Here is a 17,440-nt window from a genome sequence, read left to right on the forward strand (position 1 = left end):
AGGTATGGATGGGGGAGGTGCATGCTGTGTATGTATTGGTCCTTATCAGTGGAAATGATTGTCTCTCTCAGTTCCAGTATCGGGTCCGGATCTGAAAGTCTCATGTCTCCAGAATGGCAGCGCTAAGATCTCCTGCAGGGTGGAGGAGGGGAGTAAGCCGAATATCCGTCTATCTGTGATTGGAGGATCCCAGCGGAATTATTCTGTTTCTGCCAATAACATTACAGCCATTGTGGAGCCTTCGGGGCCCTGGAACATCACCTGTACTGTGATGAATAGACTCAACCAGTCTGAGATAAGCCAAGCCGGGGTCACCTGTCCAGGTGAGTGGAGAGCAAAGGACACCGTGCAGAGCCATTTAAAGAGAGCAGGCAGAAGGGGCAAGGGGTGGAGTCACTGATCTGGAAGGGTAGGAGGGTGGAGCAAAACAGATAAGCGAAGAGCTCCACCTACTGACTGAAATAGAGAATATGAATATGAACCCACCTAAGATTGAGTAGGTTCCCCTTTTTCTGCCAAAACAGCACCGGCCAGTCCAGACATGGACTCCACTAGACCTCTGAAGGTACGCTGTGGTATCTGCCACCAAGCCATCAGTAGCAGATCCTTTAAGTCCTGTAAGCTGAGAGGTGGGGCCTCCATGGATTGGACTTTGGAGGCCAGGTCAACAAGTGGAACTCATCATGTTCCCCAAACCATGCTTAAAACATTTTTTTTAAGGGTGGCAGGGCACATTTTTCAGCTGAAAGAAGCCACTGCCATCAGGGAATACAATTTCCATGAAGGGTTGTACTTGGTCACCAACAATGTTTAGATAGATGGTTACGTATCAAGTAACATCCACATGAATGGCAGGAGCCAAGGTTTCCCAGCAGTACATTGCCCAAAGCATTGCTGTCTCTGCTGGCTTATCTTCTTCCCATACTGTATCCTGATGCCGTCTCTTCCCCAGGTAAGTGATTGCCCCGGCCATCCACATGATGTAAAAGAAAATACTATTCATCAGGCCAGGCCACCTTCTTCCATTGCTCCATCCTCCAGTTCTGATGCTCACATGGCCCTTGTAGGTGCTTTAAGCTATGGATACGGGTCATCATGGAACCAGGTTGGGACTGGCCATAGGGCACACTAGGGACGCAAAAAAAGAGCTGCAGGGGTCCCTAACCCCTGGGCCACAGACCGGTACCAGTCCATGGCCTGTTGATGACCAGGCCACACAGCGGGAGGTAAGCTGTGACTGTGGTCTGGACAGGGCTAACACGGACCCCGGTCACCGCTCACCTCCCGCTGTGTGCCAATGCCTGTACCTCCTCTCTCGGCTCTCCTGTCTCATCAATGACGTCATCCTATCAGCAAAACAGGGGTTTGAAGTAGCTGGAGATCTGCGCTGAGAGTGGGAGTCTTTCCATAATAAATAGCCATCCTCTTGTGTTAATATGATCCAGATCTTCAGCTCCTCCCACCTCCGGCTGATAGGAGGACATCGTGTGTGGGGCGGGAGACCCTGGAGAGGACACACAGAGGTGGAATCCTGCCTCTGCCGAGCTGAAGGTAGGACTGCGCAAGGGAGGCAGAGAGTGAAAAGGGGGCATGACTGCAAGGGGCACTGTAAAGGGGCACTGCAATCATTACCATGCCCTTTTAGAGTGCCGCCCCCTTTATATTGCAGTGAGGAGGACTGACTCCATGAATATCCTGTCACCAACCCCTCCCCCCCCCGTCCCTGGAAAAATTGGCTTCTCAGCCCAAAATGGCCGGGCCTGTTTATTGTCCCAATCCGGGCCTGATGGATACCCTGACCGGTCTGCGGCTACAGAGCCCCATACACGACAAACTGCGATGGCCACCACCTTCAGGGACAACATGTTCACTTGTTGCTTAGTATATCCCACCCACTTTCCGATGTCATTGTAACCAAATAATCAATGTTATTCAAATTTGGTCATTAGGATGGAGCTGCACTAAAAATGGTATTGTGATGAACAAATTACCACACATAAATAAATAAACATATATCTGATAATTACTTGGCCATTAAGGAGAGGGTTGCCATAGTTGGGAAATAATCGAGGAGTGAAGGAGTTGTTTTCTGATGTCATTAGTCAGGAAGGGTTGAATTCTGGAGAGGTTGTGGAGGGGAAGGTGGCAGGATTTAGCCAGTGATTGGATGTGGGGGCTGAAGGAGAGGTCAGAGTCAAGGATTACACCCGGGACCCCGGCATGTGTGGAGGGACCAATGGTTGTGTTGTTGATATTAATGGTGAAGTCATGGGGGGAGGGGATCGTGAAGGAGGAAATATAAGAAGCTCAGTATTAGAACGATTGAGTTGGAGGAAGTGGTGTGACCTCCATACTGATATGTCATTCAGTAAGTTAGAGATTTGTGAGGAGATTGAGGGGGTGAGTTGAGGAGTGGAGAGATAGATCTGGGTGTCATCGGCGTAGAGGTGGTATTGGAAGCCATGGGAGGTTATCAACTGGCCCAGGGAAGAGGTATAGAGTGAGAATAGGAGGGGCCCAAGACCGAAACCTTGGGGTACCCCAACAGAAAGAGGAGCGGAGGAGATGGAGTTGTGACACTGAAAGTGCGGTGAGATAGGTAGGAGGAGAACCAGGATAAAGCAGAATCACGGAGGCCAAGGGAGTGGAGTTTATTGAGGAGGAGCAGGTGGTCAACTGCATGGAAGGCAGCAGAGAGGTCTAATGCCGCATACACACAATCAAACAATCCGGTGGAAAAGTCCGGCGGACCAGAGTCCGCCAGACAATCCGCCCATGTGTGGGCTCTGGCGGACTTTTTTTTACCCAAAAGTCCGGCGGACTTAGAAAGTAGTTTTGACTCAAAAACTGTCCGCCGGACAATATGGCCGTGTGTGTGCTAGTCCGCCGGACTTTTGAAATGAATGGACTTTCCCGCACGGAGAAAAGTCTGTTCATTTTCAGCGCGGCTCCAGGTAGACGAGACTTGTGAAGGAAGTCAATGTTCGGCGGCGAGATTGACACGTCGCTGGCCCCGTCACCTGGTATGGACTTAAAGGGAAAGCCTTACGCCGAAAAAAACAGTGTGGGGGTCCCCCCAGGTCCATATCAGACCCTTATCTGAGCATGCTACCAAGCCGGTCAGGAAAGGGGGTGGGGAGGAGCGAGCGCCCCCCCCCCCCCCTGAGCCATACCAGGCTGCGTGCCCTCAACATGGGGGGGTGCTTTGGGGAAGGGGGGCCGCGCGGCCCCCCCACTCCAAAGCCCCTTGTCCTCATGTTGATGAGGGCAAGGGCCTCTTCCCGACAACCCTGGCCGTTGGTTGTCAAGTGAAGTCAGGGCAAAGTCAGAGCTCCCAAGCACTATACTTTATTCATTTCAGCGGATCTTGTATTTAGAGGACCATCATGGCACCCAGGTATCTGGTCCATTCATGAGGAGAGGACAGCCTTCCATATCCCTAGAGGATCATTGTGATAAGTCTCAGTCTCTATGTCATTACTCTGACCAATCATATCCTGGAATTCTCTTCCTCCAGTCCCCCTCTCTGACATCACTATGAACCACACCTGTTTCCCGAATGGGAGCGCAGAGGCCGAATGTTCAGTGAAAGGATCAGATCCGCGTTATTCCTGGAGTTTGGATGGAAGATCCGTCTCCTCACACCGCCGGGTAACTCTTCCTCCTCCGGTCTCCGGAACCCTCCACTGTGATGTCACCAATCAGATCAATAATCTAAGTAGATCCATCAACATCTCCTGTCCAGGTGAGTGAGGGACTGAGACTAAACCGGGCAATTCATTTTGTTACCAATCAAAATCCTGACAACATTTTCCATATTCAGAGAATTGAATGTATCCGAAATTTCAAATCACAACACCGCAGTAATGAATTTCAACTGATCCAAAATAAATTATAATGAAGGAATTTGAAATGGAAACATATTACATTAAATACAGTAAGACATAAAACTGAAATAAGATGATGATTCCTACGTAGGCGGCATCATAGACTAGAATAACATAGAATAGAAAATAAAGGAATATAACAGAATACAAAAGAATAGAACAGAAAATAAAAGAATAGAAAATAATAGAATACAATAGCAAAAAAATTTATTGAACAGAAGAAAATAGAATAGAAGAAAATAGAAAGCATATAGCCATCTTCCAAAATTTTAATTTTGAGTTTCAAAATTAGAATTTCGAATACAATAAAATAGAAAGGATATACCTGTCTTCCGAAATTCAAATGTAGATTATAATAAAATACAATAAAATAGAAAGAGTACAATTGTCTTCTGAAATTCAAATTTTGAATAGAATAGAATCAAATCGAAAGAATATAGCCGTCTTCCGAAATTTTAATAAAATAATATAAAACAGAAAGCATATAGCTGTCTTCCGAAATTCAAACTTAGAATAGAATAGAATAATATAAAATAGAAAGAATATAGCCATTTTCCAAAATTTGATTTTGAGTTTCAAAATTCAAAATTAATATTTCGAATGTGATAAAATAGAATATGAATATACCTGTCTTCCGAAATTCAAACGTAGAATATAATAAAATACAATAAAATAGAAAGAATATAGTCATCTTCTGAAATTGAAATTTTGAATAGAATAGAATCAAATCGAAAGAATATAGCTGTCTTCCAAAATTTGAATAAAATAATCTAAAATAGAAAGAATATAGCTGTCTTCCGAAATTCAAACTTAGAATAGAATAATATAAAATAGAAAGAATATAGGCATCTTCCAAAATTTGATTTTGAGTTTCAAAATTCAAAATTAGAATTTCGAATGCGATAAAATAGAAAGAATATAGTCATCTTCTGAAATTCAAATTGTGAGTAGAATAGAATAAAATAGAATACAGAATAGCCATCTTCCAAAATCAGATTTTCAAAAATTCTAATTTTGAATGGAATAGAATAAAATAGAAAGAATATAGCCGACAACCGAAATTCTAATTTCAAATAGAATAGAATAAAATAAAATATAGTCATCTTCTGAAATTCTAATTTCAAATAGAATGAAATAGAAAGCACATCCGTCTTCTGAAGTTTGAATTTTGAAATTCAAATTTTGTATAGACTAAAATAAAATAGAAAGAATATAGCTGTCTTATGAAATTCTGGTTTAGAATAGAAAAGAATATTCAATTTCAAACATGCAATATCCAATAGAATATAATAAAATATAAAAAATATAGCTGTCTTCCAATATACAAATTTCAAAAAGAATAAAATAGAAAATAAAGGAATACACTAGAATAGAAAATAAAGTAATAGAACAGAATAAAATAGAATATGGCTGTCTTGCAAAATTCAAATTTGAGTAAAATATTATAAAATAGAAAGAATATAGCTGTCTTTCGAAATCCTGGTTTAGAATAGAAGAGAATATTTAAATTTCAAACATAAAAAGGAAATAAAGGAATACACTAGAATATAAAAGAATAGAAAATAAATTAATAGAATTGAATAAAATAGAATATAGTCGTCTTCCAAAATTCAAATTTAAAAATTCAAATTTCAAATAGAATAAAATAGAAAGAATATTGCCATCTTTTGAAATTCAAATAGAATAGCATTAAATAGAAAGAATATAGCTGTATTTCGAAATCCTGGTTTAGAATAGAAGAGAATATTTAAATTTCAAACATAAAAAGGAAATAGAGGAATACACTAGAATAGAAAAGAATAGAAAATAAATTAATAGAATTGAATAAAATAGAATATAGCTGTCTTGCAAAATTCAAATTTGAGTAAAATATTATAAAATAGAAAGAATATAGCTGTCTTATGAAATTCTGGTTTAGAATAGAAAAGAATATTCAATTTCAAACATACAATATCCAATAGAATATAATAAAATATAAAAAATATAGCTGTCTTCCAATATACAAATTTCTAAAAGAATAAAAAAGAAAATAAAGGAATACACTAGAATAGAAAATAAAGCAATAGAACAGAAAAAAATAGAATATAGCTGTCTTGCATAATTCGAATTTGAGTAAAATATTATAAAATAGAAAGAATATAGCTGTCTTTCGAAATCCTGGTTTAGAATAGAAGAGAATATTCAAATTTCAAACATAAAAAGGAAATAAAGGAATACACTAGAATAGAAAAGAATAGAAAATAAATTAATAGAATTGAATAAAATAGAATATAGTCATCTTCCAAAATTCAAATTTAAAAATTTGAATTTCGAATAGAATAAAATAGAAAGAATATTGCCATCTTTTGAAATTCAAATAGAATAGCATTAAATAGAAAGAATATAGCTGTCTCCCAAAATTCTGGTTTAGAATAGAAAAGAATATTCAAATTTCAAACATAAAATATTGAATAGAATAGACATGTGCAGAGTGAAATATTTTGTTTCAGAATTTAGTTTTTGCCTGAAAAATAAATTTATTTAGTTACTCCCGAAATTCATTTTTATTTTTCGTTCAAAAATTGCATTCGTCCGAAAACCCACGTGAATTACAGTTGAATCTGTCTTTGAAGGCTTATGGTGTCTGTCGAATGTATAAAGAAGATTCGACGGAGCTGCTAAACTCTATATAGCATACTTCTTAGAACCCTATTAAAGTCTATGGGACTCGAACGTTCAAAATCTTAAGTACTAATTTTAAAGGCTAATATGCAGGTTACTGTATTAAAAAGTGTTTGGGGACCCGGGTCCTGCCCCAGGGGACATGGATCAATGCAAAAAAAAGTTTTAAAAATGGCAGTTATTTTCGGGAGCAGTGATTTTAATAATGCTTAAAGTGAAACAGTAAAGTGTAATATTCCTTTAAATTTCATACCTGGGGGGTGTCTATAGTATGCCTGTGAAGGGGCGCATGTTTCCCGTGCTTAGAACTGTCCCTGCACAAAGTGTAATTTCTGCAGGAAAAAAAGTCATTTAATGAATTGTCGGCTCCCGTAATACAGAGAACACTCATTGAAAGTCATTGATAAAAAAAAAGCGTGGGGTTCCCCCAAATTCAATTAACCCTTATCTGGATACCTGGCTCTTACCCTCTGGAGACCTGGTTCTTACCCTCTGGAGAGCCACCTCTTACCCTCTGGAGACCGGGCTCTTACCCTCTGGAGACCAAGCTCTTACCCTCTGGAGACCTGGCTCTTACCCTCTGGAGACCAGGCTCTTACCCTCTGGAGAGCCGCCTCTTACCCTCTGGAGACCGGGCTCTTACCCTCTGGAGACCGGGCTCTTACCCCTATCTGGAGACCGGGCTCTTACCCTTATCTGAAGACCGGGCTCTTACCCTCTGGAGACCTGGCTCTTACCCTCTGGAGACCAGGCTCTTACCCTCTGGAGACCAGGCTCTTACCCTTATCTGAAGACCGGGCTCTTACCCTTATCTGGAGACTGGGCTCTTACCCTTATCTGGAGACCGGGCTCTTACCCTTATCTGGAGACCGGGCTCTTACCCTCTGGAGACCGGCCTCTTACACTCTGGAGACCGGCCTCTTACACTCTGGAGACCGGCCTCTTACCCTCTGGAGACCGGCCTCTTACCCTCTGGAGACCCGGCTCTTACCCCCTGGAGACCGGGCTCTTATCCTCTGGAGAGCACATGTGATCCTGATTCAGTTCACTAAGTGGATGGAGTTGGGCATCCAGTCTCCATGGATCCACCAGATTTGCCAGTTCCGATTTGGTGGAACCAGTTCCTCTGTCTCTGGTTGTGTCCTATCCAACATACAACGTAAGAAACCTTATCTCCGTTCTCAGTTACTATAAAGACTCTGACTCCTCCTCCCTCTCTGTGTCTCTCAGTTCCGGTATCGGATCCGGTCCTGCATGTGAAGTGTCTCCAGAATGGCAGCGCTGAGATCTCCTGCTCGGTGGAGAAGGGAACTAACGTCTCCGTCAACCTGACTGTGAGTGGAGGATTGGAGGTATATAATGCCACCGGATCGGAGCGGACGGTCCGTGTCACTGTGCCTCTGGTGTCATCGCCCCATTCCTGGAATATCACATGTTCAGCACAGAATGCCATTAGTCTGAGAACCGCCAACAAGACGAGTGACACTTGTCCAGGTGAGAGCCGTGTGTGTGTCCTTTAATTCTATATACACCTGGGTGGTGCCCCCGTCATTATGGCACAGGACTGAGGTTCCATCATCTCTGCTTACAGGCTCAGGACTGAGTTAGGTTTCAGGTTATAGTTGGGTTAGGTTGGAGGAAGGTTAAATTAGGGTTGAAGCTCATCTTCAGAGCAGTGGCGGCTGGTGGTCAACATTTGGGGGGGGGGCGCAAAACAGTTTTGAAAAAAAAATCAAATGCTGCCACTGTGCCATAAAACGCTACCACTGTGCCATAAAACACAGCCACTGTGACCTCAAACGCTGGCACTGTGCCCTGAAACACAGCCACTGTGCCCTGAAACGCAGCCACTGTGCCATAAAACGCAGCCACTGTGCCATAAAACACAGCCACTGTGCCCTCAAATGCTGCCACTGTGCCCTAAACGCAGCCACTGTGCCCATCAAACGCAACCACTGTGCCCTTAAACGCTGCCACTGTGCCCTATAATGTGCCATAAAAAGCTGCGATTTTGCCCTCAAACGCAGCCACTGTGCCATAAAAAGCTGCCACTGTGCCCTCAAATGAAGACACTGTGCCATAAAAAGCTGCCACTGTGCCCTCAAACACTGCCACTGTGCCCATCAAATGCAGCCACTGTGCCCATCAAACACAGCCACTGTGCCTTAAATGCTGCCACTGTGCCCTTAAACGCTGCCACTTTGCCCTAAAATGTGCCATAAAACACTGCCACTGTGCCCACAATGCATGGGCCGCCACTCCTCCAGAGAAATTGAAGCTTCCCTCCCACCCCTTCCCTTGATGGCATCAGAAAAGAATATCTAAATGTTCTTTTTACTCACCAAAAGCTGCAATCAGATGACGTTCCAGTGCCAAATCTATTCTGCTCTTCTCTATTAAAGAAGTGGGGTCCCTCTCCAGGTATCTACATTAGGGGTGGGTCAAACACCCCCGGTGACACACACAATCCAGGACAAGTCTGGGAGAAAACTTTTTTCGGAAGGGAGTATAACAAGACTCGTTGCCACTCGTTAAAATTAGAAGAAAAGAGGTTTAACCTTAAACTATGTAGAGGGGTCTTTACTGTAAGAGCAGCAAGGATGTGGAGTTCCCTTCCACAGGTGGTGGTCTCAGCGGGGAGCATCGATAGTTTCAAGAGACTATTAGATAAGCACCTGAACGACCGCAACATACAGGATATACAATGTAACACTGACATATAATCACACAACATACAGGATATATAATGTAATACTGACATATAATCATACAACATACATGATATACAATGTAATACTGACATATAATCATACAACATACATGATATACAATGTAATACTGACATATAATCACACAACATACAGGATATACAATGTAATACTGACATATAATCACACACATAGGTTATACTGGATGGACTTGTGTCTTTTTTCAACCTCACCTTCTATGTTACTATGTAATGATATGTGTGGTTCTCCGGTGAGTCGGGTTAGACAGACCCAACTGGAGTTCTCGGTCACCACGTGCCCCTAATAGACACAGGATGACTTACACATAGGAGGGGACGGAGGAGCTGGACAAGGAGCTTCCAGTGCCCTCGAAGGTAAACTGGGTTCCACAAACCCCCCACCCAAAGTGACTCCCGTCACAGCTGTTTATCAGCTTTTTCTCCACTAGCGCTCAGACACAAGTAGAGGAGAGCCGTTCGGATGCTCTGCTGACAGGGGGGTCACCCAGGACTACCAGGGATGCCATCCAAGACCACCAGAGATGCCCACCATGGATGCCCACCCAGGACCACCAGGGTTGGCAATCAGTGCCCATTAGAGATGCCAGTCAGGGCCCAGCAGTAATGCCTGCCAGTGCCTCCTCATCAGTACTGCTTATCAGAGCCATCTATCAGTGCCACCTATCAGTGCCTTCTATGAGTGCCTCCTATTAGTGCTCATCAGTGCCTCCTATCAGTGCCCTTCAGTGCCACCCATCAGGGCCCATCAGTGCCACGTATCAGTGCCCATCAGTGCCTCCTATCAGTGCTGCCTATCAGTTCCCATCAGTGCCACATATGGATGCCCATTAGTGCTGCATATCAGTTTCACCTATCAGTGCCCATCACTGCTGCATGTTAGTGACTCATCATCAGTGCCACCTCAACAGTGCCCATCTGTGAAGGAGAAAACTTACTTATTTACAAAATTTTATAACAGAAACAAAGAAAAATTGTTTTTATTTTCAAAAGTTTCAGTCTTTTTTTGTTTGCTTAGCAAAAAAAAAACAAAAAACAGAGGTGATCAAATGCCACCAAAAGAAAGCTCCAATGTTGGTTGGGTGCAGTGTTGTATGACCGCTCAATTGCCGTTTAAACAGCGACAGCACTGAAAGCTGAAAATTGGTCCTGGGCGGGAAGGGGGGGAAAATACCCGGTAGGCAAGTGGTTAAAGTCTATGGGACATGAACATGAAGAATCGAAAGTGCTAATTTTAAAGGCTTATATGGAAGTTACTGTCCTAAAAAGGGTTTGGGGACCCGGGTCCTGCCCCAGGGGACATGGATCAATGCAAAAAAAAGGGTTTTTAAACAACAGTTTTTAAAGGAGCAGTGATTTTAATAATGCTAAAAATGAAATGTTCCTTTAAATATTGTGCCCGGGGGGTCCCCTTAGTCTGCCTGTAAAGTGACGCATCTGTGCGATGTATAGAATGCCGCAGCTATAATGACATTTGTAAAGGAAAAAAAATTAATTTAGGCTCAAGGCTGTGATGTATTGCAGACTTCCGGCAATATAGATGAAAAAAACGATGGGGGGGGGGCCCTTAGGGTCTGGTATGGATTTTAAAGGGAACCCCATGCCAAAATGTAAAAATAAATTGGTGTGGGGTCCCCCCAACATCCATACCAGACCCTTCTCCAAGGGTAATGGGAGGGATAAGCGAGCGCCCCCCTCCTCCTGAACCATACCAGGCTTGCCCTCAACATGTTGATGGGAACAAGGGCTTCTTCCCGACAACCCTGGCCGGTGGTTGTAAGGGTCTGCAGGCGGGGGGGGGCTTATTGGAATCTGGAAGCCTCCTTTAACAAGGGGGCCCCCAGATCTCAGCCCTCCTATGTCAATGTGTATCGGGTACATCGTACCCCTACCCGTTCACCAAAAAAGTGTAAAAAAAAGTAAAAACCACAAGAGACAGTTATTGACAAATCCTTTACTAAAAAAAAAAAAAAAAAAGTGTCCCGCGATGTACATCCACCATGCCGCCCGACGGACCCGAAAAATAGCAAGAAAGAAAACGCTCCACCTTCATGGGAGGACTCCCACCGACTGATCTCCCTGAGCTTTCACAGCTCTTATATAGGCAAGGGCGGGGCCACCTGGGGACATAACCAGCTGACCCCGCCCCCTTCTGAGGTCATATGTTTTCATTTTTGCTATTTACCAGGTCCACTGGGCGGCGTGATTGATGGTGGATTTACAATGCGAGACACTTTTTTTTTTCTTTTTTATTAAAAGATTTGTAAAGAACTGTCTCTTGTGGTTTCTACTTTTTTTGACACTTTTCTGGTGAATGAGTAATTGAGTAGGGGTCCGATGTACTAGACATGTGCAGTTCATTCAGTTCCAAATTTGTTTGTTTTTTTAACAAATTTTGACAAATTTGTTAATTCTGAATCTTCCAAAATTTCTGAATTTCTGATTTTCTGATTTTCCGAAGTTTCGAATTTCTGAATTCAGAAATTAAAAACATTTGGAATTTGGAAAATTATAAACTTTAGAAATTGGAAATTCAGAAATTGGAAGTATTGGAAATGAGAAGATTCTAAATTCGAAAATTCTAAATTGGGAAATTTGAAATTTTGGAAATTTGAAATTTCGGAAATTTGAAAATCCGAAATAAGATTGAAAATCTGAAGACTCAAAAGAATGAAAATCCGAAAATTCAAAACCCAGAAAATCTGAAATAATAACGAACTAATAATAACTATTAAATTATAGGCATTGGAATTTCCTTTCAATTTTGGCTTAGTGAACATAATGATTATGAATTTATCTGAAATAACAAATATTGTATCTAAACGAATGGAACGTAATGATCTATTAATAGTAAATAAAAATAATAATAATAAAACTTTTTTTTATTATTCATTTGTTCCATTCCATTTGTTTAGATGTGGCATCCATTATTTTGGATAATTCGTAACTTCAGATAAATTTGTACTCATTACGTTTACAAACAGCCAAATTTGAAAGGAAATTCCAATACCTATAATTTAATAGTTAGGTATAATTTAGAATTTTACTGATTTTCTTTCTTTTTTTCAGATTTTCAAATTTCTGAATTTTTCAAATTCGGAAATTTGAAAATTTGAAATTTGAAATTTGAAAATTTGAAATTAGAAAAATCAAAATTCAGAAATCTCATTTCACAACATCATATAACGATGTTCTTCAACCTCCAACCGTGTTATCAGAGCCGCTCATCGGACTGAATTATCCCCACAATCAATAGATGATCAATAGTGCTTTAGACAGTAAAATCTTCACCAGCGATCCCCTCCTGTACTAAAATGAGATTCCGTGTTTACAATACAATGCTATGGGAGATCTTGTTCTGTGATTGGATACTGGAGGAGCAGGTCAGTCGGCACCTACCCATGGAGGAATGTGGGGCATCATCCCGGTAAAGGAGAGGATTGGTAATGAGCAGAACACACCCGAGTTCCTTTCATTGGCGGGTTTGGCAAACAACACTAAAGGATGCCAAATCCGAACTCCTCCGAAGTCACCAGATAAGAGAATTCTGCCCATTTTCTAGGATAATAGACCAGGGATTGTCCAACAAATGTCACGGTGGGTCTGGGCACTGCCCTGGGCAACATGTACCAAAGCAAAAAAAAACATATAAAATTTCCATTTGGCGAGGAGCAGTGATTATAATTATACTTGGAGAACATCGATCAAGAGGAACATTATAATTGCAAAATTCCTTTATATAACGTGTGTGTGTGTGTGTGTGTGTGTGTGTGTGTGTGTGTGTGTGTGTGTGTGTGTGTGTGTGTGTGTGTGTGTGTGTGTGGGGTGCCCTGTGAAGGGGTGTATCTGTACGATGTATACACCCTACTACTACAGCAAATCTGATACTTGCTGGTTGCTCTCTGGCTCACCAGTGCCCACCCGTGCTGACCAACAAAAAGACCTGCCTGACACATACACTGACCCCCCCGACCCCTACCCTGACCCCCCCGATACCTACACTGACCACCCCGACACCTACACTGACCCCCCCGACAACTACACTGACCCCCAGCAAACACACTGACCCCCCGACACATACACTGACCCCCGACACATACACTGACCCCCTAACACCTGCACTGACCCCCCGACACCTACACTGACCCCCCGACACATACACTGACCCCCAGCAAACACACTGACCCCTAACACCTACACTGACCCCCCGACACATAAACTGACCCCCAACAAACACACTGACCCGCCGACACATACACTGACCCCCAGCAAACACACTGACCCCCAGCAAACACACTGACCCCCGACACATACACTGACCCCCAGCAAACACACTGACCCCCTAACACCTGCACTGACCCCCTAACACATACAATGACCCCCTGACACCTACACTGACCCCCCGACACCTACACTGACCCCCCGACACCTACACTGACCCCCAGCAAACACACTGACCCCCTAACACCTGCACTGACCCCCCGACACATACACTGACCCCCGATACATACAAAGACCCCCTGACACATACACTGACCCCCGACACATACACTGACCCCCTGATACATACAAAGACCCCTCGACACCTACACTGACCCCCCGACACATACACTGACCCCCCGATACATACAAAGACCCCACTGACACCTACACTGACCCCTCAACACCTACAATGACCCCTCGACACCTACACTGACCCCCGACACCTACACTGACCCCCCGACACCTACACTGACCCCCCTGACACATACACTGACCCCCTGATACCTACACTGACCCCCTTGACACATACATAGACCCCCCTAATGCATACACTGACCCCCTGACATATAAACTGACCACCTTGACACCTACACTGACCCCCCGACACATACACTGACCCCCGACACATACAATGACCCCCCGACACATACACTGACCCCCCCAACACCTACACTGACCCCCCTGACACATACACTGACCCCCTGACACCTACACTGACCCCCCCGACACATACAATGACCCCCCGACACCTACACTGACCCCCGACACCTACACTGACCCCCCGACACATACACTGACCCCCTGATACCTACACTTACCCCTTAACACATACACAGACTCCCCTAATGCATACACTGACCCCCCTGACATATAAACTGACCACCCTGACACCTGCACTGACCCACTAACACATACACTGATCCCCGACAAATACACTGACCCCCTAACACCTGCACTGACCCCCTAACACATACACTGACCCCCGACACATACACTGACCGCCTGACACATACACTGACCCTCGACAGCTACACTGACCCCCCCGACACCTACACTGACCCCGACACATAAAATGACTCCCCGACACATACACTGACCCCCGACACCTACACTGACCCCCGACACATACAATGACCCCCCCGACACACACACTGACCCCCCGACACATACACTGACCCCCGACACCTACACTGACCCCCGACACATACAATGACCCCCCCGACACATACAATGACCCCCCCGACACATACACTGACCCCCTAACACCTGCACTGACCCCCTTACACATACAATGACCCCCGGACACATACACTGACCCCCGACAAATACACTGACCCCCTAACACCCGCACTGACCCCCTAACACATACACTGACCCCCTAACAAATACACTGACCCCCCGACACCTACACTGACCCCCCCGACACCTACACTCACCCCCCTGACACCTACATTCACCCCCCTGACACCTACACTGACCCCCGACACATATAATGACCCCCCGACATCTACACAGACCCCCCTTACACATACACTGACCCCCGACACATACACAGATCCTCCTGACACATTCACTGACCCCCCTGACAGGTGACCTCTTGACACTCCTGCAGCTCAGCCTTACCTGTGTAGTGTAGCCCTTCTCATTCATGACCACTCAGAGACAGCAGGCTTAACACACTAGTCAGCCAGAGAGCCAGGATAGGAGAGCCGCTCTGTTGCCCGCTCATTTACACAGAGCGAGCGGGGGGCTCTCAGTGCTCGGCATGGCCGCAGTGTCATTCCCACCTCCTGGACTTGGAGGCGCCTTTGATGGACATCACACACCCCACAGTCCAGGTGTTCTGTCAAAATCACAGGCATTGGACGAGCTGGCTGAGTCATGTGACAGTCTGACTCTTTCTCTTTGTATATGGCCACACAGGGCTAACAATGCAATTTTCAATGCCCGAGACCCGGGGCTTTTTGGGGGGCCACTCGGGGCTCCATCCCCTCTCAGGCCCCCACCTGCCGACACCACTGGTAAGGGGTATGTGACAGAGCCCACTGTCACTGTGTGTTTTGGAGGGGGCTGTGGGCTGACGTCCTACCCACAGACTATGACCCAGCAAAGAATGGGAGGTTTGGAGGGCTATTTGCCATCTCCCACAACCAGGAGACGACGCCACCTCCAGACATTTGTGTCCGGGGTCGCCGGTTCATCGGAATGGGGTGAATGGGGTATCTGTGGTCGGGCTCGTGGAGCCGTTTCTGGCTACTTAAACTTTTATTCCACAAACAATGTACTTTTAGCTGATAAAGGCATATACAAGATGACGGTATGCCCAAAGCGTGTAGTTATGTCCCTATATAAGTTGCATCCCTTCTCCCCATCCCCCCCATTCTCATTGTGAGTTAGGTCATGGCATGTAGACAAAAGGGTGTGGAGACACATCCCAGTGGGGGAAGTGTAAGGAGGGGCTGCCTGCTTCTCATAACCCCTTCATGTGTTTCAACTCTAGTTTCTGTTGGAATGTACAAGTGTTGAGTTTCCATTGGTTCTTCCTTGTCCCCCTCCCCCCTCTATGACAAGGCTGGGGGGAGTGTCCCTAACTGTATTTAAAAGTGTATGTTTTGTACTTAATAAACAGTTCATGTTCCCAGTGGAGGAAAAGGAGGTGGCGTTGGACTTCTCCTCTCCCCACAATGCACCTTTCAGGTACTTCTCACACCTCCCTCTCTTTCCCCCTGCTCTTTTGAAATCCACTGCATTCGTCTTTTCTCTCCAGTTTGTCTGAGGGTCACAGTAATTTATCGACTTCCTGGACCAGTGTCACACTTTCTGGATGACTTCTCTGCATGGCTACCCTACTTCCTCTCCTCTGAAGTACCTGACATCATCCTAGGTGACTTCAACATTCCAATCAATGTTAATACTGCTACCACTTCTAAACTACTCAACCCAACCTCCTCTTTTAACCTAACACAATGGACACAAACCACCACTCACTCCAACGGTAACCCTCCCAACCTCGTATTCTCCCATCACTGCACCCCCTGTAATCTCTCTAACACCCCCTTTCCTCTCTCTGATCACAACCTTATCCTTTTCACTCTCTCCTTGTCTCCTACATCCCATGCTGCCAACCTACCAACCACGACCCGCAGAAACCTTCGCAACCTCAACCCTTCCCTTCTTTACTCTGCTACTGATGGCCTTTATGACAAAATCGCACCCCCTGTTCTGCCCAGACCTAACCACTTCCATCTACAACACCACGTTGTTATCCTCCCTAGACGTACTTCTTCCTCTTTCTATACACAGAACAAGGACCCGTCTGCCACAACCCTGGCAAACAGACGACACCAGAAGTCTCAAGAGACACAGCCGTGCTCCTGAATGAGTGTGGCGTGAATCTAAGTCCCTGCAAGACTTTACCCTCTACAAATCTGCCCTTCTCAGATACAACTCCTGCCTCCACACTGCTAAACAAACCGACTACAACACTCTCATCAAAACCCTCTCATCCGAACATCGTTAACTCTTTTCTACCCTTAATTCCTTACTTCACCCCCCACTGCCCCCACCCACCAATTTGCTTACCGCTCAACAGATTGCCAACCATTTCAATAGCAAGATTGACACAATTCGCAAGGCGATATCTAGCATTCAACTTCCTCCCCTACCCAACACAACAGGTCCAACACCACGCTCAATACTCTCCTCTTTTTGCCCAGTTACCACAGATGAAGTTAATAAACTCCTCTCCATGGCCCACCTCACTACCTGCTCCCTGGACCCTATCCCCTCACAATTACTGCTACCACCTTCCCACTCTATCCTCAAATCCCTAACCCACATCTTCACCCTCTCCCTCTCCTCCGGAACCTTTTCTTCCCTGCTC

General features: G+C 44.7%; 1 protein-coding gene across 1 annotated transcript in view; it reads left to right on the forward strand.

Annotated features, from left to right (window-relative positions):
• Positions 1-17,440, forward strand: part of LOC143959456 (hemicentin-1-like) — a 476,712-nt gene that overhangs the window by 126,093 nt on the left and 333,179 nt on the right. Inside the window, exons 5-7 of the mRNA XM_077468108.1 lie at positions 72-323; positions 3,518-3,745; positions 7,779-8,042. Coding sequence (XP_077324234.1) covers positions 72-323; positions 3,518-3,745; positions 7,779-8,042 — 744 coding nt within the window. The remainder of the gene's footprint in view (positions 1-71; positions 324-3,517; positions 3,746-7,778; positions 8,043-17,440) is intronic.

Source organism: Lithobates pipiens, unplaced genomic scaffold (assembly GCF_037356315.1).
Source record: "Lithobates pipiens isolate NorthernLeopardFrog02 unplaced genomic scaffold, aLitPip1_a1.2 Scaffold_76, whole genome shotgun sequence".
Lineage (NCBI taxonomy): Eukaryota > Metazoa > Chordata > Amphibia > Anura > Ranidae > Lithobates > Lithobates pipiens.